At 30.9% G+C, this 21092-nt stretch overlaps 6 protein-coding genes across 10 annotated transcripts in view; 3 read left to right on the top strand and 3 right to left on the bottom strand.

Moving 5' to 3' along the window:
* The window catches only part of LOC107012310 (diacylglycerol kinase 1-like), a 13806-nt gene extending 13034 nt beyond the window's left edge, over positions 1–772 (bottom strand). For both annotated transcript variants that reach the window (XM_015212115.2, XM_015212116.2), the window contains exon 1: positions 530–772. The gene's annotated coding sequence lies outside the window, so the exon portion shown is untranslated. The remainder of the gene's footprint in view (positions 1–529) is intronic.
* A 1160-nt stretch (positions 773–1932) lies between these two features.
* Positions 1933–4169, bottom strand: LOC107015178 (40S ribosomal protein S19-3). The gene is made up of 4 exons (XM_015215369.2): positions 3999–4169; positions 2822–2912; positions 2538–2721; positions 1933–2228 (listed from the first exon to the last, which is right to left on the bottom strand). Exons 1-4 carry the CDS (start codon positions 4080–4082, stop codon positions 2156–2158), a joined length of 432 nt encoding a protein of 143 aa, XP_015070855.1. The 5' UTR covers positions 4083–4169; the 3' UTR covers positions 1933–2155.
* A 4305-nt stretch (positions 4170–8474) lies between these two features.
* Positions 8475–9881, top strand: LOC107013962 (expansin-A23-like). Its single transcript, XM_015213838.2, has 2 exons — positions 8475–8631; positions 9216–9881. Exons 1-2 carry the CDS (start codon positions 8475–8477, stop codon positions 9833–9835), a joined length of 777 nt encoding a protein of 258 aa, XP_015069324.1. The 3' UTR covers positions 9836–9881.
* A 1716-nt stretch (positions 9882–11597) lies between these two features.
* On the top strand, positions 11598–12598 carry LOC107013624 (expansin-A23-like). Its single transcript, XM_027915643.1, has 2 exons — positions 11598–11654; positions 11753–12598. The coding sequence occupies exons 1-2, from the start codon at positions 11598–11600 to the stop codon at positions 12404–12406; spliced, it is 711 nt and encodes a 236-aa protein (XP_027771444.1). The 3' UTR covers positions 12407–12598.
* A 170-nt stretch (positions 12599–12768) lies between these two features.
* On the bottom strand, positions 12769–15506 carry LOC107012863. 4 transcript variants are annotated; one of them, XM_015212818.2, is made up of 4 exons: positions 15357–15500; positions 13703–13806; positions 13466–13561; positions 12769–13365 (listed from the first exon to the last, which is right to left on the bottom strand). In XM_015212818.2, the coding sequence occupies exons 3-4, from the start codon at positions 13514–13516 to the stop codon at positions 13024–13026; spliced, it is 393 nt and encodes a 130-aa protein (XP_015068304.1). In that variant the 5' UTR covers positions 13517–13561; positions 13703–13806; positions 15357–15500; the 3' UTR covers positions 12769–13023. The 4 variants fall into 4 exon arrangements, with proteins under 4 accessions (XP_015068304.1, XP_015068303.1, XP_015068302.1 ...); XM_015212817.2 differs by lacking the exon at positions 15357–15500 and adding an exon at positions 14039–15350; XM_015212816.2 differs by lacking the exon at positions 13703–13806 and having other exon boundaries at positions 15357–15506.
* A 3651-nt stretch (positions 15507–19157) lies between these two features.
* LOC107013979 (expansin-A23-like) lies at positions 19158–21079 on the top strand. Its single transcript, XM_015213854.2, has 2 exons — positions 19158–19373; positions 20292–21079. The coding sequence occupies exons 1-2, from the start codon at positions 19211–19213 to the stop codon at positions 20909–20911; spliced, it is 783 nt and encodes a 260-aa protein (XP_015069340.1). The 5' UTR covers positions 19158–19210; the 3' UTR covers positions 20912–21079.
* Positions 21080–21092: the final 13 nt, after the last annotated feature.

The raw sequence follows: 21092 nt of genomic DNA, 5'->3' as shown, positions 1-21092 counted from the left end.
TCACAGACTATTTTCTTGTATAGTCTATGGAATACCTCACTTTGCTCTCAAAATGGTTTTTCTCTCTAACTTGGTGTGTTCTACAAATGAGCAATAATGCTCTATTTATAGAAGGATAAAACCATGCTTATGTCACTAATGACATAGATAAATATAGCAAAGTCAAAAATGGTTGCAAATCTTACCAATTTGCCAACTACCAAATCTTTTCTTTTCAACTCCAATTACTATTCATTTTTAACAATTGTTTGTACCAATTGAATAGCTAAAGTTGACTAAAACAATGGGATGGATTCAACAGATTGGTGTAGCGAATCGGTAAAACCATTTCCGACGAAATTTCTTAGAAATAATGGCAAATTAAACCAAAAAAAAAAGTAGTTACACTGATACATAATGAACGAACCGACAATCAGAAAATGGCTCAAAACGAAGAAAGTAACGTGATCATATATAACTCATAATTCGTCAATAACAGGTCAATCAATTCAGCAAAACCATAACAAATTGGTAGTTAACAACCTCTTACCGTATTAATTAACAAAAATTTGAAAGAGAATTGAATTAGCGTCGTGCTCTGTTTGTTCCTCTGAACGGAATCGTAGCTGCAAAACCCTAGGCGTTTGAAGGAAAAATGGAGAATCGGAGTTCGAATATCTTTTGCTGTAATCAAATGCAGAATTTAGTCCTCCTATTAATTTTGATTCGGTTATTAATTAAGTGTTAGGCAACCAACGGCTTAATTATGATTTTTTTATTATTATATAATTTTCTAGAGTGTCCTTATGTATAATAATCCCACATCTAGAGCAGGGGCCGATATCGGAGATCCGCAGGGCTACACGTGGATTTTATCAGTGTGTGTCGACACTGGAAGGCCTATAAATCGAACTGGGCCCTTGCTCTGTGGATTCATACTGAGGCAACACGTTGGGGACACGGTGCTGTGCTCATGACCTACTGCCCATTGCCTTCTTTTTTTCTTTTCTTTTCTTGTCGCTGTCTAATTAAATCTTAATTTCAATATAACCAGTGATGTTACAAAAAAATAGATATTTCGATAAACAAAATAAGGTTTGGACAAGTATACAATTTTGCTTGTGGCTCGATCCTAAAGTTTTTCAAAATAAATTATGGGATAAGTTATTTTAAGTTTGATAATCAAATTAGACATTAAAGTTTATGCCTGAAATATTTTTTAAATTTCAGGACTATTTCTTTTAGTCTCTCGTATCAAAACATTTCTAACGGGTTATTTAGCTGGAAATAAACTATTAACCATCTCGGAATATATAATTTATATTATGATAAATTATCACACCAGTATGTATTTGAAATAACTTAGAACTACAAGGCATTAATAGTGAAATAAATAATCTCATCACCGCTTAATACTCCCTCCGCTCACGTAAGCAGCCCCTCGCTGCATAGTTCATAGGCGTTCGTGCAGAACTTTGGATATATAACCTCTAATGCTTCCTGCATTTGGAATCGACTTTGATCTAATTTTCAAATGTTCTGGCGATTACACCAAATAATCTATTCTTGGATAGTAGAAAAGACTTAAGACAGTCTACAAGGAAAATGCAGTTGAACACTTTAAACCCTCTACTATCGTTTGCAATGGTACAATAGAACAAGCTGTATCGTTCTACAGAAAAACCTCTGCAACAAGAGTTGTCACTTTGACAGTTTGAGAGGCTTCATCACAACAGTTTGAATATTAACTTAAAATGACAGATGCTCTCCATAGGATATTATCGGGTAAAAGATATTTAACCTTCGAGGAAATCTTTCACTTAACATAAGTGAAATGATACAAAATTGAAGAAAGTGGTGAGCATACATGCATGAAGAGGTGGATAGGCAAATAAGAGCGAGTTATTAAGATACTTCATAATAAAAGATGACATTTACCTCAACGCAAACACAGAAAAAAAAAAGTAGCAACACTCTGATAAAGGCAGCAAAAGTAATTCAAGTATTTTAAAGGGCAAAATTAGCATACTGATGCAAAAGAATCCCAGATTGAAAATAAAAGGGCAAAACATGCAGACAAAGATTCAACAATACCCTACACCTATAATAGGTCCAAGCTGAAATTATAAGTTGACAACAACTCATGTACTAGTAAAAACGCCTCCTTTTTCATATCTTAATTTGCAGCAGAAATTCGTCCAGCAACCTGATCAAGATCTCTTTGCCCATTGGATGTGATTCTCCTCCCACTGGGTTAAAGGAAATAACAGAGATAAATCAGAACACTACAGGTAACACAAAACACAAATAACAAACAATGTGACAAATGTGACATTTGATATTCATTAAGAACCCTTGGGACAATATTTCAGCTTACATTTCTTTATCAGGTACATATACATGAATAAAGCAATTTTTAAATAACTAGACAATTCTACAAAAAAGACATCAATACTGAGACACCAAATCTGTGGAGTTCTTTCTAACCAAAAGAAATACATGCCTACAGCGCCACCAAAAACAGGGAGATGCAATTCAATTGTGAAAAGAATACATACCCCTTTGGATCAAAGTCAATGATGTTCATAGTCTGCAATTGCTGAAGGATGTGGCGTGCAACTGAACCACTGCTCTTGCAGAAATGACGGGGACGGCTGCCGTTCCTCTGGTTTCCACCATAGATACGACGGAATCCTCCAACCCCAATACCTCCTCTTAAATAGATCTTTCTAGCCATAGAGGCTGTCCATTAAAATTCAAATCAAGAGTGAAGAAGAGTCGGTAAACCAAATTTTTAATTCACATGAATCCCTTCTTCAAATAGGGAGATGTAAGAACATACCTGCCCTGATGTAGTACCAATCAGGGTCATAAGGAGCAAGCTCCTTCAATTTTCCAGTTTTAACGATATCAGTCCATTCTGGCAGCTCCAACTACATATATGAAATTAAATAATAAGATCACTATGATTTTTATTCACATCAAAACTGGCATTCAGCAGGAAGTCTAGTCCATAAACATAACAACCAAACAATATATGGGGCACAAAATACATGGTCTACCCTTTAAAAAAAAAGGGAAGACACACTATTCTTTCTGAAGACAATGTATGACTTACTACTGGAATATAAAGAAATATTTGCTCTAACATGGGAGAATGCAGTTAGGATTTCAACATTGTGGATTCTACCTCACAAATTCAAGTACTAATTACTAAATTCTAAATGTAAGTGTATATAATCAATGAATTCCTCATCACAAATACACATTGAGCAAAAGCTAATGTGTTCTGCTGAGAACGTCCACATCTATGCTTTTACATCAGTCACTAGCTTACATAAAAGGCAATCTCATTCTATCACCTTGATACTAAACAGGCAGCCAAACAAGATATGAACGGAGTGTATGCCTTCAAACAAAACACAGCAGCAGTTCAAGTACAAATCAGACAAATTTAATTACTTACAACAAGCATTACAGTACTTAAACAGAAATCAACACATTGTTATCCATAATTCTAGAGAGCTTAGTAAGATTATTCTGCTAGCCCGTTCATATATATGATTTTACATCAGTCTCTAGCTTAGATAAAAGGCAATCTCATTCTATCACCCTAAGATTACACATTCTAAGGCAACCAAACAAGATATAAACAGACCGTATGCCTTGAAACAAAACGCAGCAGCAGATTCAAGTACAAAACAGATACATTTTGTGTACTTATCACAAGTCTTACAGTCCAAAAACAAAAATCAACATACTATTCCAATGATTCTATAGAGCCTAGGTGATATTATTACTTAATGTATAGAATGAACAACCACCTGACTCACCAAAATCCTACAGTTCAACCACCATATCAAGGGACATTCTAGCCCAAAGTATAAGCAAATCACATATAAAACATAGCGAACGCAAAACAATATAAATGATCAACTTAAAAACATTAAACTAACACAAAAATTGCACACATATACAAGTACATCCTGCCCGCTGCATTGCCGGAGAAGAAAACATACCTTGCCGGAGCGCTTCAGATGTGCGGCGTACGCCTTGACGAACTCATGTGGTGAAACGTCCTTCACATTTCTCGCCGGCTCCATTTTTTCGCTTCGCTACCCTTCTCCTTGCGGCGGCTTGCGCGACTCTCTGCTCTCAGCAAGGGTTTGTATGGTAAGATGGAATCACGAACTAGGGTTTAGATATTTATAGGAACTAGATAGATGGGTAAAAGGCCCATTTACAAAGCCCAACATTGGAATCTTTAGCGTTTATTTGGTGTTCAGTTTATTTTCTTAAAAAAATAAAATATGTCAATATTTTTAGGGCAAATGACATAAATAATATACTTTTAGGACTAAATGACTATTTGTCCCTCATAAGTTTCTAATGATCAAAATTCCTCAAAAATATACAAAAACACGAATACATAATAGGGCTGATACAATAAAAAGGTGGCGGATACATTATATATTTTTTGTCACATTTTTGTATCCGCCTCATTTTTTATCACATTTTTGTATCCACCTCGTTTTTACACTTCTGTATCCGCCTCATTTTTTATCACATTTTTGTATCCGCCTCATTTTTTGTCACATTTTTGTATCCGTCTCATTTTTACATTTTTGTATCCGTCTGATTTTTTATCACATTTTTTGTATCTACCTTATTTTTTGTCACATTTTTGTATGCGCCTTTATTTTTGTCACATTTTTTTATCCGCCTCATTTAACTTAAAAATAAAAAATTTTAGGTAATTTTAAAACTAATAGAGGATAAGGATAATAAGTTAACTTAAAAAGGGAACTTTTGTCATTTTCCCATATTTTTAGCTAAGCCCAATAGAAAATAATGGAAATCACTTAACAATTCCTTTATTATAGAATATATTTTGGATTTATCAAACACAAAAAATTATATTTATATGATATAGCTACAATTCATAATTGCACTCCATAACAAATTTAATGTTTGCTATGGAGCATAAGATTTGTATAAAAGACGCAAGCAGCTTTGATTTGTATAAAACTGCAGACATTTGATTTGTGTAAATTTTAGTGATTGTACAAATCGAGTGTCTGTATCTGCGGAAACTGCATTCGTATATGTATATGTTTATGTTTGTATATCTGCATAAAGTTTGAATTTATATATAATTGAATCGAAAATAAAATATTTGTATATTAAAACTCTCTCTATGGACTTATACAACACAAATTATACATGGTATGTGTTTGCATAAAGCGAAAATGAGATAAAGCCATAAGAGAATGTCGGGAAAGATCTGTATTTGTATAATCAAAAGTGTATAAGACAAAATATATGTATTTGTATTTGTATATACAATTTTCTTTTGCTTTATACAAATACAAACACGATTTATACATTTTGTATTTGTATAATGTGAGAAATGCGAGGGACAGTGGCGAATGAGATCAGGAGAGAGTTGAGCGAGATTTTTGAGGATAGAGACGAATGGCAAGTGTTTGCTACAGAGTTAGAATTAAATGAAATTATTGTTATAACATTTAATTTGAATTAATAGTTTAATATTTTATATAATTTTTTCTTTTTTTTTCATTTATATGAAATTAAATAATGATTTATAACTTATTTAGATTAAAAAGATTTTGTGCTTTAATTAGGAGTGAGCATGGTAGAGTATTGAAAACTTCTTAGTATATGTATTTTTGATTCATAAAATTATGCTATTATTATTATACCAATTTAATTCAATATGATTTAATATTTTTAAATTTAATTATATTATTTTGTGGAACGATCTCTTTTCCATTTCTCCTTTGCTCTGTAGTCTATGCCCCTTTTTCTTCCTAAGACAGAGAAAATAATTAAAAGACAAATTTGATTAATCAAGTCGCAACACAATCAACTTGGTTTAGAGTTCTTCAAGTTTCACGAGCCAAAAAGGATAAGCCCATCATATGAATGGGCTTTAGAATTACCAACTTAATCTATTACTCATCATAGTTATAGTTTGTTATAATTAATTTTTATTTGCGATTAACATTATACATTAATTACGTGGGCTGATTCGAATTTGTATAATTAACTATGTTTGTACATATATAATTCACCATAATATACAAACACATATGTATAATACACAATTATCTAATCGATATACATATATAATTCACCTCTCTCCCACTCTCTGCACTCTCTCGTTCGCATCTCTTCTTTCTCTCCCAATTTCGCTCACATCTCTCCTTCCTCTCTCAATCTCGCTCATCATATATACATAAAATATACAGTTATCTAATCGATATATGTATACAGTTCACCTCTCTCTCACTCTCTAGTCTCTCTCGCTCTCCTCCCTCTCCCAATATCGCTCGCCTCTCTCATCTCTCTCGCAATATCGATTGTCATATATACAAATACAAATGTATAATCTAACCGATATACATATATACAATTCACCTCTCTTCCACTCTTTGTCCTCTCTTGCTCGCCTCTCTCCTCCCTTTAACATGTAGCTAATGTAATTATCGAACTATATATATGGAGAGTAATTAGGCTATTTGTGAAAGTTCCTTTTGATTTATGTGATACGAAAAAAATTTCAAAAGACGGTTAAATTTTTTTATAATTCTCTTTGTATTGATTATGTTAAACGAATGAAATTTCAAAAGTCAATTTTTTTTTATTACTCTCTTTGTATTGATTTATGTTACACGAATAAAAAATTTAAATGTCAATCATTTTTTCCACAAGTTATCTTTTATATTTTTATTATTAATTATTGTAATTTATGATATATTTTACACTATATGTCTTTATGTGATATAGATGAAATTTGAGAGTTAACTAAAACTTTTTATATGTTTTTAAATATTTAAAGCTATTAATTTTTATGATTTATATTAGTTTTTACACAATTTTTTAATTTATAGAAAATAAGAAAAGACAATTTAAGTAGGAAACCTTGAAATTATCAAATTACCCCGACATACAAGAAGGAAACTATTGTTTTCCTTGTGCATTTTATCTTTTTATATGTCCGTTTGTATGTTTGCCTTATTTATTTTTTTAATTTTTTTTTCCTTTTGCCCTGAAATAAATGTAATCAATTTGCATTCAATTTATAAAATTAGGACGAGGTAATTGTTTTTAAAAAATTACAACTAAAATCTTATTAAATTAATACATGGTAAATTAATTATCTTTCCAAGATTAATTTTTTCACGGATTTTAATTTGGATCAATAGAAAAATCACACATTTCAATAAGATTACAAGACAATATATTTTCAAGAGACCCCTAGATAAATATATGGTTCCACTAATATTATAAATTAATATTTCTTTTAAAATACAAATAAATCTAAGACATTATAATAAAATATGATCCTATAGTGTGTTTTTTTGGTTAAATTTTAATTCTAAAAAGTTATTGTATCCAAAAGTTTCGGTGTTATCTTTGCGAACTGCACCAATATGAAAACTTTTATTATTCCAACATCACAACGTTGAATCTCAAAACTTTAAATTAATAAATATTAATTTACCAATTAACTAATAATATTTTATGAACCACATATATTAATTTAATGAGATTTTAGTAACTTAGGATTAAGCAATACATAGAAACTAGAGTGAAGGGAAGAAATGAAAATGAATTTTTTTTAATAGAGGAGTACCGAAAAGAAAACAAATATATCAAAAAAAAAAGGAAAGAAAAGATTCCATATAATATGGCGGAAATTTAGGTTTAAATTGAAACAATGATTCATTTAATTTGTTTCATATTTAGTTTCTCAAAATTATATATAACAATAATAAATCATTTAAATGGTAAGAATAATTACTTAAAGATTTTTTTAAAAAGAGGAAAAATTTTGGTAAAAAAAGATTATCAATTATATTGATCGTAATGTAAATAAATTAACGTATAAGGAAAAAAAAACGTATAAAGAAAAGATGAGACAGAAAATGTAAAGAAATAAACTATAATGCTAATATTTGAATTTGACCATTTCGTTGTATTTTGGTTTTCTATTTCTATTTTTTACTTTATTCTAATTGATGAAATATGTATACGTTTTCATACTAATAAGAATATGAGTATTAGCGTGTATTAAATTTCAAAAATAATACTTCGCAACATTGGTACTATATGGTACTTTTCAATTCAAATTTATGTTTTATTATTTGCTTTTTGAGTTAAATTATGTAAATTTTTAAATGTATTTTTTCCATCATATATTGTTGACGATGAGAATAATTGTAATTATAATTTTTTTTTGTATAATTTGTTAATTTAACTTGAAAAAATGAGTTAAATAAATAGAAAAATATCATGTAACTTAATTTTCCAAATGGTAACTCCATTATATCCAATCACAATATTATCCATTCTCATTAAATGTAATTACTCAATTTTAGCTGAATATTATGGCTATAAATTGTATATCCACAACAAAGCTATTATTCAAATTAAACCAAAATTTAGAGAAAAATAGTTTTAGCTAAAAAATGGCTAAACACCAAAGTTTCTTCATCTTGTTCATCACATTTTATATTATACTTTTAGTTGAAGCATATGAATCTAAAGAAGGAAATTTGCAAGCCCATGGATGGAAACTTGCACGCGCTACATTTTATGGTGACATGAGTGGTGGTGAAACCATGCGTAAGTTATAATTATCCTTTAATTTTTTGTCAGACACTTAACATAGGATTGAAACAGTGATCAAGCTAGAAATTTTACTTTTTTGAAAAAATATTTGATATTGCATATTAGGGTGTTAAAAATGAACTCAAACATAGGTAACCTGTTCAGAATTTTACGGGTTGAGCTCAAGATAATTTGAATTGGATTCAAGCATAACTCATGAGCCTAATTCAATCTCCAACTTCAACCCATTTTAAAATTTTTTTATTAAGATATCTTCCTATATTAAGTGATGAATTATTATCTGTTTAACATCTTTTAGAATTTATTTATCCATTTGTTACTTTTATACAAAAATTCTTGAACGAAAATTCAAATTATGATTATAAAAATTAAATATCAATATGTTAAATTATAGAGATTAATCAGGTCAAATTGGATGGGTCAAGACTCAACCCATTTCTAGCCCATTTGAGCCCGAAGTAAAATAGGGCAGGTCAGAACCCAACCTGTTTTCTATTTCAATATCTCCAATTTTAATCTAACCCGCCTATTTGACATAGTTATTTAATCATGATATTAATTTGAATACTGTATTGCAGAAGGAGCTTGTGGTTACGGAGACTTATTCAAGCAAGGGTATGGCCTGGAAACAGCGGCACTCAGCACGGCGCTGTTTAACAATGGAGCTACCTGTGGAGCTTGCTTTCAAATAATGTGTGTGAATGATCGTAAAGAATGCCATCCAGGCCGAATCATAACTATAACAGCCACCAATTTCTGCCCTCCAAATTACACAAAAACTCAAGACATTTGGTGCAATCCTCCACAACATCACTTTGATCTGTCATTGCCTGCGTTCTTACAAATTGCAGAGTACAAAGCAGGGGTTGTACCAGTCGTTTACAGAAGGGTCCCTTGCCAGAAAAAAGGAGGTTTAAAGTTCGAGATCAAAGGGAATCCTAACTGGATTGTTGTTCTTGTTTTCAATGTGGGTGGTGTTGGAGATGTTGTTAATGTCAAAATCAAAGGATCTAAGACGGGATGGGTGCCGATGAGGCGGAATTGGGGACAAAGATGGGATATTTCTGAGCCTTTGTTAGGACAAAGCTTGTCTTTCCAAGTACAAACTAGTGATGGCAAATGGGTTCAATCTGATAATGTTGCTCCTAGTGATTGGCAATTTGGACAGATATTCGATGCAAACCATAATTTTCGGTGATTTTGGAAAATTTTTTATTTAAAGAAATGTTTTGTTTTCGAATAAAATTTTGTTATCTTTGAGGAACATTGAAAATTATGATCATTTTGTTTCTGTATTTTTCCCCCCTTATAATATACTACAGTTGATTGTGTGAGTAGAAAGATGATAATGAACTTAAAAGAACATAATCTAGCATTTATAAAGAGAAAAAATGAAATATATATTGATTTAACAATACTGAACTTTGGAAATGAACTTTTATATGTGTCCACATGACATATTTATTATATAATTATAAACAATAACGTCTCAACGTAACACATTAAATAGTACAGGGGTAAAAGAGGAATAAGAATATAAGATGTTATCTATAAAATTTGATATCATAACAAATAATTTCAAAGTCAATATTTCCTTTTAAAAAACCTTAAAACATATGGAGCAAAGCTAATAAATCTTTATCACCGTTTTTTTTTTGAGTTTTTATCCAAATACCTATGTTTTTATCCATATTAAAATTTCATTCAACATTATTTAACTCTAAATACTTTTTTTTGGTTGAATATATTTATTTGCGTTTAGGAGACTATGAAAACTACTGCAATTACCAATATTTTTTTAATAGTTTGATGCCAAGAAATTATAGTGGGAAAATATGTTTTTTTTTTGTTTAGGATAATAATAACTTTATAAAATGAGCATTCATGCGAAGCAAAGCATGGGCCAATTTACTAAATATTTTTCTATTTTCTCACATAAATAGATTTTAATTAATCAAATTTAAGAAAGAGAGATATACTTTTACAATTGTAATTTACAGCCCATAATTGTTTCCTCACATTAAGGCTATAATAGTTGCAGACATAGTTTACAACTTCTAAATCCAGAACTAATGCTTTTCATCCGCCAAAATTTTAAATTATGCAACTTTTATTTTCTTATTCAATTATTCATTTAAAAAAATAAAATAGTAAGATAATTTTATTTTCCATTTAAATATATGAAAGTCAAGTAAATTTTTTTATATTTTCTTTTTTTAAAAGAAGTTTTATTTACTATGCAATTATACCTTAGTGGACTGTCTCTCTGTCTCTTTTGTGTTTTGTTTAGTTAGTAAACATCTCTATTAATTACATTAAAAGACCCAAGACAATACAGTAACAAATCACTAAATTTCGACTTATCCTACTTTTCTCAGTAAACTACAAGACATATGAAGTAATTAGATGTCCAATTCTTTTAGAAAAATAAAATTGATGTAGATTTGCTTACTTAGAACTTACCTAATCACAAAGGCAAATACTAATTAATTGGGAAGAATAGTAATCCAATTACAATTACATGGGGTAATGAAACATGCATAAGTAATACTTGTACCTTAATTCATTATATATGTTGGTGAGACAGTTATCTTGATATCGAGATCAGTGACGAAAATAGAAATTTTATTTTTTAAAAAATATTTGAGAATTTATATATATATATATATATTCGATTAAATTTGTTCAATCAACTACCTTTTTCATTCTATGTTCAAGAACATGGTGTTAAGATATGTTACAACGAGATGTCGAGATATTTTGCAGCATATAGACCAAAAATGATTTTTCCATCACGTTTCGCATACCGGGGTTCCTCTATCCAGTTTAGGATGAACAATCTAAGCAAGCTACACTAACAAAAGAAAATTATTTGATTTTCATTTATTTTTACTTTTTCTTTTGTATACACACTAAATTCTAATATAAATAAATTTCTAGCACTTCTTTTATTGGTCCAAATGAATAAAATTTTCAAAGGCCAAAGATGTGCTGTTTTTCATAATGTGTGCGTCAAGGTCCTTTGAGAACAATTTCTCTACCTTCACGAGATAAGGGTAAGGTATGCATAACAGTACCCTCTCGGAACCTAGCTTGTGGTTTTTCCGTAACATAGATATTAACTTTTGTAACAAATTTATTTGAATGCTATATTGCAGAAGGAGCTTGTGGTTATGGAGACTTGTTCAAGCAAGGGTATGGCCTGGAAACAGCGGCACTAAGCACAGCGCTGTTTAACAATGGAGCTACCTGTGGAGCTTGCTTTCAAATAAAGTGTGTCAATGCTCCTAAAGCATGCCATCCAGACCAAATCATAACTATAAATGTACCAATTTCTGCCCTCCAAATTACTCAAAAACTACAGATGTTTGGTGTAATCAATCCTCCACAACAACACTTTGATCTGTCATTGCAGATGTTCTTAAAGATTGCCGAGTACAAAGCAGGGGTTGTTTATAGAAGAGTCCCTTGCCAGAAAAAAGGAGGTCTAAAGTTTGAGATCAAAGGGAATCCTAATTGGATTCTTGTTCTTGTTTTCAATGTGGGAGGTGTTGGAGATGTTGTTAATGTCAAGATCAAAGGATCTAAGACTGAATGGCTACCAATGTCGCGGAATTGGGGACAAAATTGGCAGACTTCTGTGCAGTTGGGAGGACAAAGCTTGTCTTTCCAAGTACAAACTAGCGATGGCAAAATGGTTCAATCTGATAATGTTGTTCCTGATAACTGGCAATTTGGTCAGACATTTGAAGCCAAGAATAATTTTTAGTGATTATGCATTTTGGAATATGAGTAGCTTTTAATTTCTAATCAATATAATTTATGATCTTTTATAAAATTGTTTTGTCTCCGAATAAATTCTCTATTTCTGAGTGACATTGAGCAAGGAAGGAACAAAAAAAAGAAGCCAAAAGTGTAGTTTAGCAGTAAAATGAAGCAAGAGAACTATAAGGTCTCGTGTTCAAATTAAGCAATCAGTACTTGAACTGGTGGAGGTAGCAGTTGCAAGAGCTGGCCTGGACATGTTTAAAAAATTAAGGAACTGAAAAGGTCACCGATAACAAATACACAAATAGTAACTAGGGACACATATCTGGAACAAAAAAAGAAGCCAAAGGTGTGGTCTAGCGGTAAATGAAGCACAAGAAAACAAATTCACATCATCTTGGTATCACAGAGATATAGGAAAACTACTTTCCTGTCTTAATTACTATACCATCTATGGATCTTCATATAACCTTAGTCATTCAGTAATACAAGCTCCTAAATTTCTATCTGTTTGTTGTTTCGTAATACTGCAAATTCTTTAGAACTAAGGCAAAAACAAGCGGCAAAACACAAAAAGAATCATCACAGACCCTTTTTAGTAGGAATTAGAGATAAACTTCACCTCTTATTGCCAAATGCTTGAGCATGACTTTTGGCAAGAATAACCATCAGAGCACAAATTCCAGCAGCCATCCCAGCTCCAAAGCAGAAAGAAGGCATGTGAACAATTGATCTTCCTTTGTTTTGCATGAGTTCCCAATGCAGTTGAACATCATCTGCGTGCCATAAGCTCATGTGTACAGCCAGTGTCATTTTCAGATCAGAATCAAGTGGTGTGCTTAGAACTTGTAAGCACACTGGACAAGAAGCTTTCAAAGTCGTTCCTTCTTCCATTATAGCGACTCTTCCAGCAACTGCCATCGCTTTATCTCGCAATGGCTTTCCAAAGGGCCTAGAAATCTACACAAGGATTTTAGCTTAAGAAGAAGAAAAATTGCAAGATTTGCTAATAAGCATGACTTAGTGGCAAGTCAAATTTCAATTGAAGTAACTGGCTTACCATTATAAGCCTACAGAGCCGCTGCCAAGACTTCATCAGCTGACTCCTCATCTTATAGGACCGACTACTGTGAATAGTCAAAATGAAAGAAGTTCTCTGCAATGATATTTCAGGAAAAGATATAAATCAAAATAAAGTATCAGGAAAGTTCAACACGTGTTTCCTGGGCTGTTAAATATTAACCAGGTGGTGAGGTCTAGTGGTTAATGAAGTGGATAGTGAACCGCGAGTTCTCACGTCTAAATACTAGTGGAGGCGAAAACATTAGGCTATATCTTCTATGGTAGAGCATAAGATACCCCGTGGAATCAGTTGAAGCACACAAAAGTTTGGCTCGGGCACTGCGGGTATAAAAGAAAAAAATATTAGCCCGATTCATGATTCTAGATCTGTAAATGATTTTTTACCTAGTTAAACACAAACCTCAATGAATCCTAGACAAAACGATAATCTAAAGTCTAAACCTATGTTTCAGCAGTTTCACGCTTAGATAAGGTTAAGAAGGATTTCGAATAATTTATTCAATATCTGAAGAAATATCCACCAAAAAAAATTGAAACAACAATAACATACCCAATGTAATCCCACAACCACAAGCGCGGTCTAGAAATGTAGGATGTTCGTAAAATGTACCACTGGCTTTGTGAGGTAAAAGGTCGGGATCCCATCTGTATGGATCAAGGCCTTGTCACGAACCAGATTTGAACTGGCGCTTTCCAGATGCACATTGGGCCTAGTGCCCAGGTGGTTTGGCTAGTGGGCCAAGAAATATTAAATGGTGATTGGTGTCGTAGGCAAGGTTTCCGAGGAGTGCAAATAACCTCTGGTTTTTTTCAGCTTTGGCGAGCATCTGCATAACTAGTGAATTACAACTCTATGTACATCAATTGGGGCTCTGGTCTTTGCAGCGTTAATGCTTTTTGCTGGTTGGTCTCATTATCATAAAGCGGCGCCAAAACTGACTTGCTTTCAAGATGTAGAATCTATCCGGCTACTAGGACTTGGGTCTCTTTCTTGGGCGGGGCATCAGAAAAGAAGGGCGCAACACTTTATTTTCTTCTACCACTCTTTGTTTACTTCTGACCTTCCCGAACTCCTACGCAGGGGAGTCAGATCTTGGAGTAAGCTCCCTTCCATGGGCCATCTACTCAAGAGCTGAGCCTTATGTCCCCTTCAACATTCCTATTCATCTTACCTTGTCTTGGGCACAAGCAATGGACTTATTATCCTATATATAATATGTACTCTAGAGATTAAGAGCATAGAGGGTCTCACTTCCATTGATTCAATTGGCATTGATTCTCAGGATCGAGCCCTTAGTAGAGGCGTGCCTACCGACACCTGCCAAAGTCTTCGGCTTGCACAACGTCCCTTTCCATACGTCTCCAGAGGTTTTTCCGATAGAAACTCGACACAACGACGCATTACCAAACCAGGCAAAAAAATAAGAATAAAAATTGGAGCATTGAGTAAAATTAAACTAAAGGAAATTATACATTGCTCTTTCACTAATCTACTTCACGATTCTTCTGATAGCAAACCAACTCCAACTTAAAAGTCATTTTTTTCTCCATGTTTTCTCTTTTCCTAACAAAATTCTTACAGGTCCATTGATGCTTCAGATTCAATGAACTACACTTTATTAAGCCAAAACGAGCGATTAAACTACAAAACCCACATTAGCATTATCATGAGCAACTGTAGAGCAACCTATTTAAAAGCAGGAATAGAACAATTTATCCATTACTTGTTGTAAAATTAAACGCAAAATATTCAAATTCAAGTGCAGAATCTACAATGCACTTATCGATTTCTAAGCTAGTTCAAAGGAATGCACATATATGTACTATCATCTGTATTAGGGCTAAAAAGAATTCCGACAGAAGGGTACCGTGCTGAAGCAGCTTCGCCGGAAAAACCTCGCCGACGATCTTGGAAGAGGAGGTTTCTTCGGAAAAGTAAAAATTGGGAAAGTTGTCTTGGTGGTGAAGGAAGAAATTAAGAGGGAAAATTCCACTTATGTAATATGCCATAGATTAAGAGATAATTAATAAACATATCCTTAACTAAAGTCTAAACGTTCATATGACCTTTAACTAGACATTAAATTTATAAAAGACTCAACAAATAAATACACAATTATTTTACATGACACCCTATATGAAATTTTAGTGTTCTACTTGTATTATGTCATGTTGGACATGTGTGTCTACTTGTTCAATCTTATATAAGATTAAGGGTCACTTATGCACACTAAAGTTGGAGGGTATAGTTTTCTGTTGATTCCAAGTTAAGAATTATATTTATGTATTATCATATATTATTATAAGTGGGAAGATTTAAAGTTTAAAGTTAGATTACGAAAATGCCCTTCACCAATTTTTTCAATTAAAAAAACTTTTACTAATTTTTAAAATTAAATCAATAATGACAATTAAACTAGACCAAATACATGATTAGCATTTTCTATTTCTTAATGAATTTGACTGTTAAAACTTTTTAGCTTCTACCATTAAACACATTCATGCACAAACCTTTCATGTACTCAATTTTTCCCTTTATAAATTGAATAAAAAATATTAATCCACCACACTTTGTTTTCATCATCTAATAGTTCTTTAAGGAGTATTTTTTTATTGGTCACTATTTTTCTTATTGATTTGCGCCTTCGTTCATTTTTTATTTTCATGGTTGTTGGAGAAACACATAATCTAATAGTTCTTGTAATATCTTTTTGTTGGTCACTGTTTTTCTTATTGGTTTTTGTCCTTCATTCATTTTTTCTATTTTTAATGATTGTTGGAGTATTTATGTCCCAAGAAATTTCAACCTTGGAGCTTAGTTCTAGACTTACAATTTGCTCATCATTCACCCAAAAAATTGTTGATATTTAAGTTTTAGAAAAAAATAAACACTAAAAAAAGTTTATTTTATATGCACAAAAAGACATATACAAGTACGTCAAACAATGTTAAATAATTTTATATCTTGGACCTATATAAATTATAACAGTAATAGAGGTCAAACGTGCAAGACACGTTTCTAGAACTAGTGTCTAAATAAAAATAGAGAAACTTTCGCATATAGCCACTTAAAAAATAACTTAATTACGTTTCATAGCTATAATTTGCTAACTATAATTTATAGCTATATGTTATAGGGAGGAGAGTGGCGAGCGAGATGGGAGAGGGAGGAGAGAGGCGAGCGAGAAAGAATAAAGATTTGAAGAGCGATGAATGATACGTCTAGATTGATTAAATAATTGTATATTATGCATATGTATTCATATATTCTAGCGAGAGATATAAGGAGAGGAAGAACAGAGGCGAACGAGCTTAGGAGAGCAAGGAGAGAAGCGAGCGAGAACAAAAAATTTTATAATGTACATCTCGTTTGTATAATTCGCAGGTTCATTTGTATAATACACACATTTTTGTATAATTGAGTAATATAAAACATGGAATTATACAAATATAATAAAACTCGAAATAATGAATTGATACAAACATATGAACTTTAAACAATTATACAAATTACATTATAGAAATTATATCATACAAAATACAAAAACTACACGTTTATATAAACTTAAAAGAGTTATAAACAAAAAATTGAATGTATATGATGACAAAACTAAAAAATTAAAGGAAATCATCGTCATATACAAATACAAACAATCCTATACAAATACAAATCAAACATAGAATTGTTGTTGTGAATTATACAAATGTGGCGAATTATACATATACAAACGTGATTAATTATACAAACTCGAAGTCAGCCCACGTAATTAACGTATAATGTTAGTCGTGGATGGTAATTATAGCAAACTATAGCTATAATTAGTAATTAAATAATATAAATTTGTTTAAGCATATAACTTTTCCAATAAAGGGGCGTTATAAATTAATCGACCCTAAAAAAGTTATAGATAGGGGTGGGCATGTTATGTACACTACATTATTTGAAAGTTTACGGTAATTTTGGTATCCGATTTTTAAAACATCATATCATTATCATACTATTTTAATTGAGTATGGTTCGGTATTGAAGTTCGATTTTGATATTTTGCAATTTGCAGTATGGTAAAATCGATAATTATAATTTGTTCAATTTAGACTAATATTTACTTGTATTATGACTTCGACAATTAAAAAAGATCTCAATTGTATCACGCTAATAAATTAAACATGCCGAAATATATAAAATATATTTCTAATAAAGTAGAAATAACTTCCATTGTTAATCAATTACATTTGAATCAAAATAGTGTTGTCAAAATTTTAACTTCTAAACATTTTATTGTAATACTAGGTTGCATATTTGTTAGTATTTTAATAATACATATGTTATTTATCTAACTATACTTTGAAATAATATTCGATATTTTAGTATGTCATTTTCAAATATCAAATACCAAAAAAGTTAAAATATAAACCATATACCATAACAAATACCATAATATCAAAGTATCAATATTAAAATTTCAATATAACATAACATCTCGATATATACCATATTATGCACATCTACTTATGAACTCATAAGTATATTATTATTTTTTTACAAAGAATTTTTTGTATAATTTTTATGATCAAACAATAATTTCAAAGTAAAATAAAAATTACCTACCAAAATACTTGTAAATATTACTGATGAGTGATATTTATTAATTTTCAAAATACTTTTCCATTATACAACTCCTAACTTCCCCTTCATTTTATACATGTCACTTAGTCTTTTTACTTATACTAAAAATACACTTGTAAATTTTATTATTATGATTCAAGCAAGCTCTAAAAAGGATTATTATAAAATCCGAGGGGTAATTTAACGAGGAACTTGTCAGTGAGAGCATGTTTGACTTTAACAGTAAAAAATGCTTTCGTTTATTTTTACTTGTCATTTATTTTTAAAATAAATTTTTATTTTTATTTATCACTTTCAACATATCAAAATAAATAATAATATTTTTCTCATATAGTACTCTCAACATTAAATACTTATTCACCAAAACTTAATTATTAAATATCATTTAATAAAGATAGATAAAATACTTATATTAATAATTATTTATTTAATTAATGAATGTGTCAAGTTAAATAGATTCAAATAAAAATTAAAAAATAATAATTTAAATGTAACTTTTAAAAAGTGACATATCAATAACATTTAAATTAAAAAATGAAAAATAGGAAAACACCTATTTTAACTTTTAACTTTTGATAATATTAAGACAACTCTTTTTGCCTTCCATTTTATTATATGGAAAGTCAAATGAATTTTAAGTTTTTTTTTTTTTTAAAAAAAAAACTATATTCACTATGCAATTATACATTATGGTGCGCTCTCTCTCTCTTTATTTTATTTTATTTAGTTAGTAATAAACATCTCTATTAATTACACTAAATACCCAAGACTTTACGGTAACAAATCACTAAATTTCTTCTTATCCTACTTTTCTCAGTAAACTACTACTTAATGAAGCAATTAACCCTCCAATTCTTTTAGCAAAATTAAACTGATGCAGATTTGTTTCCTCACAACTCCTATATTAGCACTTAAATGCAAATACTAATTAATTGGGAAGAATCACAATTAATTTAATTCAATTTCAAAATATTAACTCCTTTGAATCCAATTTACCATATGACTATAAATTGTATGTCCACAACAAAGCTATTATCCTAAACAAATCAACTAGTGAGTTGAAACTAATGCAGAGAAAAATTGTTTTTAGCTAAAATGGCAAAACACCAAAGTTTTTTCATTTTTTTTATTACATTTGTTGTTATTTTTTTAGTAGAAACATATGAAAGTAAAATGGTTGAAGAAAATTTGGCTGCCCAAGGATGGATAAATGCTCGTGCTACATTTTATGGTGACAATAACGGTGGTGGAACTATGCGTAAGATATACTTGTATCTTAATTTTTTACTATGCGTAAGATATATTTGTATCTTAATTTTTTACTATGCGTAAGATATATTTGTATCTTAATTTTTTACTTATATTGTTGAGACAGTTAACGTGATGTTAAAATATTGACAAAGCTATAAATTTTATTTTTTGAAAAACTATTTAAGATTGATATTCGATTAAAGTTATTTGCCACAACATTATATTAAGATATGTTACAACACAATATCTCATGTAGCAAACATATAGGCCATAATTGAATTAATTTCCCATCACATTTCGCGTACTAACAAAATGAAAATTATTTTATTTTCATTTAGTTGTTCTTTTTCTTTTTCTTTTGAACACCCTTAACTTTCATATAAATAAATTTCTCGTACTTCTTTATAATGATTCAAGATGAAAATAGATTTAAAGCCTAATATATATATTTTCATAACGCGTGAGCCTAGGGCCATTTAAACACAATCTTTCTATCTTTATAAACAGTGTTAGAGTAAGTGTGTCCAAGAATAATAAAGTGTGACTATCAAAATAAACGGAAATAAAAAAAATATTGTGATATCTAGTGTTCAAACCCATAACTCCATTATTTAAATGGACACTAAAAACCACTGCGCAAAGGTAGCATTACTTTTGTCAAGGTCGTCCAAATTTAAATATATATCCTTTAAATGAAGAGTTTGACATATATATACACGATGTAATTTTCCGACGAACAGTGACCAATTAGACACCATGTGGCTACGCCATTGTCCATGAGATAAAAGTATGGTCTGCGTATACTCTATTCTTTCCAAACCTCACTTGTGAAATTTCTTTAGATAGATTACTGTTGATGATGATTTTTCATAACATAAACATTAACATTTGTAACAATTTTTTTTTTTTTATTACTATATTGCAGAGGGAGCTTGTGGTTATGGAGACTTGTTTAAGCAAGGGTATGGCCTTGAAACTGCGGCACTAAGCACAGCACTGTTTAACAAAGGATCTACCTGTGGAGCTTGCTTTCAAATAATGTGTGTGAATGGTCCTAATAATGCATGCCATTCAGGCCAAGTCATAACTGTAACTGCCACCAATTTATGCCCTCCAGATTCAAAAAAAACTAGTCAAAGTTGGTGCAATCCTCCACAACAACACTTTGATCTTACAATGCCTATGTTTACAAAGATTGCAGAGTACAAAGCAGGGGTTGTACCAGTCGTTTATAGAAGAGTTACTTGCCAGAAAAAAGGAGGTCTTAAGTTCGACATCAAAGGGAATTCAAATTTGATTATTGTTCTTGTTTTCAACGTGGGAGGTGTTGGAGATGTTGTTAATGTTAAGATCAAAGGATCTAAGACGGGATGGGTGCCAATGAAGCGGAATTGGGGACAAAATTGGCAGACTCCTGTGCAGTTGGGAGGACAAAGCTTGTCTTTTCAAGTACAAACTAGCGATGGCAAATTGGTTCAATCTGATAATGTTGCTCCTGCTAACTGGCAATTTGGTCAGACATTTGAAGCAAAGAATAATTTTTAGGGATTATGTATTTTCGAAAATCAGTAATTTTTAATCACTCTAGTTTATGATCTATTCTTTTTTTATTTTTTATTTTTAGATATTTAATAAGCAATTATAAGTTATGATGTTTTGGTTTACTTCCTCTACAAATAATCTGATTATGTTAAATTCACAATTAATTACATTAAAGACCCAAGAC

This window comes from Solanum pennellii, chromosome 3 (assembly GCF_001406875.1).
Source record: "Solanum pennellii chromosome 3, SPENNV200".
NCBI classification, from domain to species: domain Eukaryota; kingdom Viridiplantae; phylum Streptophyta; class Magnoliopsida; order Solanales; family Solanaceae; genus Solanum; species Solanum pennellii.
Note: the sequence above shows the minus strand (reverse complement) of the source record. Positions and strands in the feature narration are given on the sequence as shown.

Bases quoted from the DNA above. Each gene is read 5' to 3' on its own strand.
- LOC107013624 (XM_027915643.1), top strand. From the start codon at position 11,598: ATGAATAAAATTTTCAAAGGCCAAAGATGTGCTGTTTTTCATAATGTG. The intron at 11,655-11,752 runs GTCCTTTGAGAA...TCCGTAACATAG, and splicing joins TTCATAATGTGTGCGTCAAG to ATATTAACTTTTGTAACAAA.
- LOC107015178 (XM_015215369.2), bottom strand. From the start codon at position 4,082: ATGGAGCCGGCGAGAAATGTGAAGGACGTTTCACCACATGAGTTCGTC. The intron at 2,913-3,998 runs GTATGTTTTCTT...TCATATATGTAG, and splicing joins ATCTGAAGCGCTCCGGCAAG to TTGGAGCTGCCAGAATGGAC. The intron at 2,722-2,821 runs GTATGTTCTTAC...TTTAATGGACAG, and splicing joins TTGGTACTACATCAGGGCAG to CCTCTATGGCTAGAAAGATC.
- LOC107013962 (XM_015213838.2), top strand. From the start codon at position 8,475: ATGGCTAAACACCAAAGTTTCTTCATCTTGTTCATCACATTTTATATT. The intron at 8,632-9,215 runs GTAAGTTATAAT...ACTGTATTGCAG, and splicing joins GAGTGGTGGTGAAACCATGC to AAGGAGCTTGTGGTTACGGA.
- LOC107012863 (XM_015212816.2), bottom strand. From the start codon at position 13,516: ATGAGGAGTCAGCTGATGAAGTCTTGGCAGCGGCTCTGTAGGCTTATA. The intron at 13,366-13,465 runs GTAAGCCAGTTA...ATCCTTGTGTAG, and splicing joins GGCTCTGTAGGCTTATAATG to ATTTCTAGGCCCTTTGGAAA.
- LOC107013979 (XM_015213854.2), top strand. From the start codon at position 19,211: ATGGCAAAACACCAAAGTTTTTTCATTTTTTTTATTACATTTGTTGTT. The intron at 19,374-20,291 runs GTAAGATATACT...ACTATATTGCAG, and splicing joins TAACGGTGGTGGAACTATGC to AGGGAGCTTGTGGTTATGGA.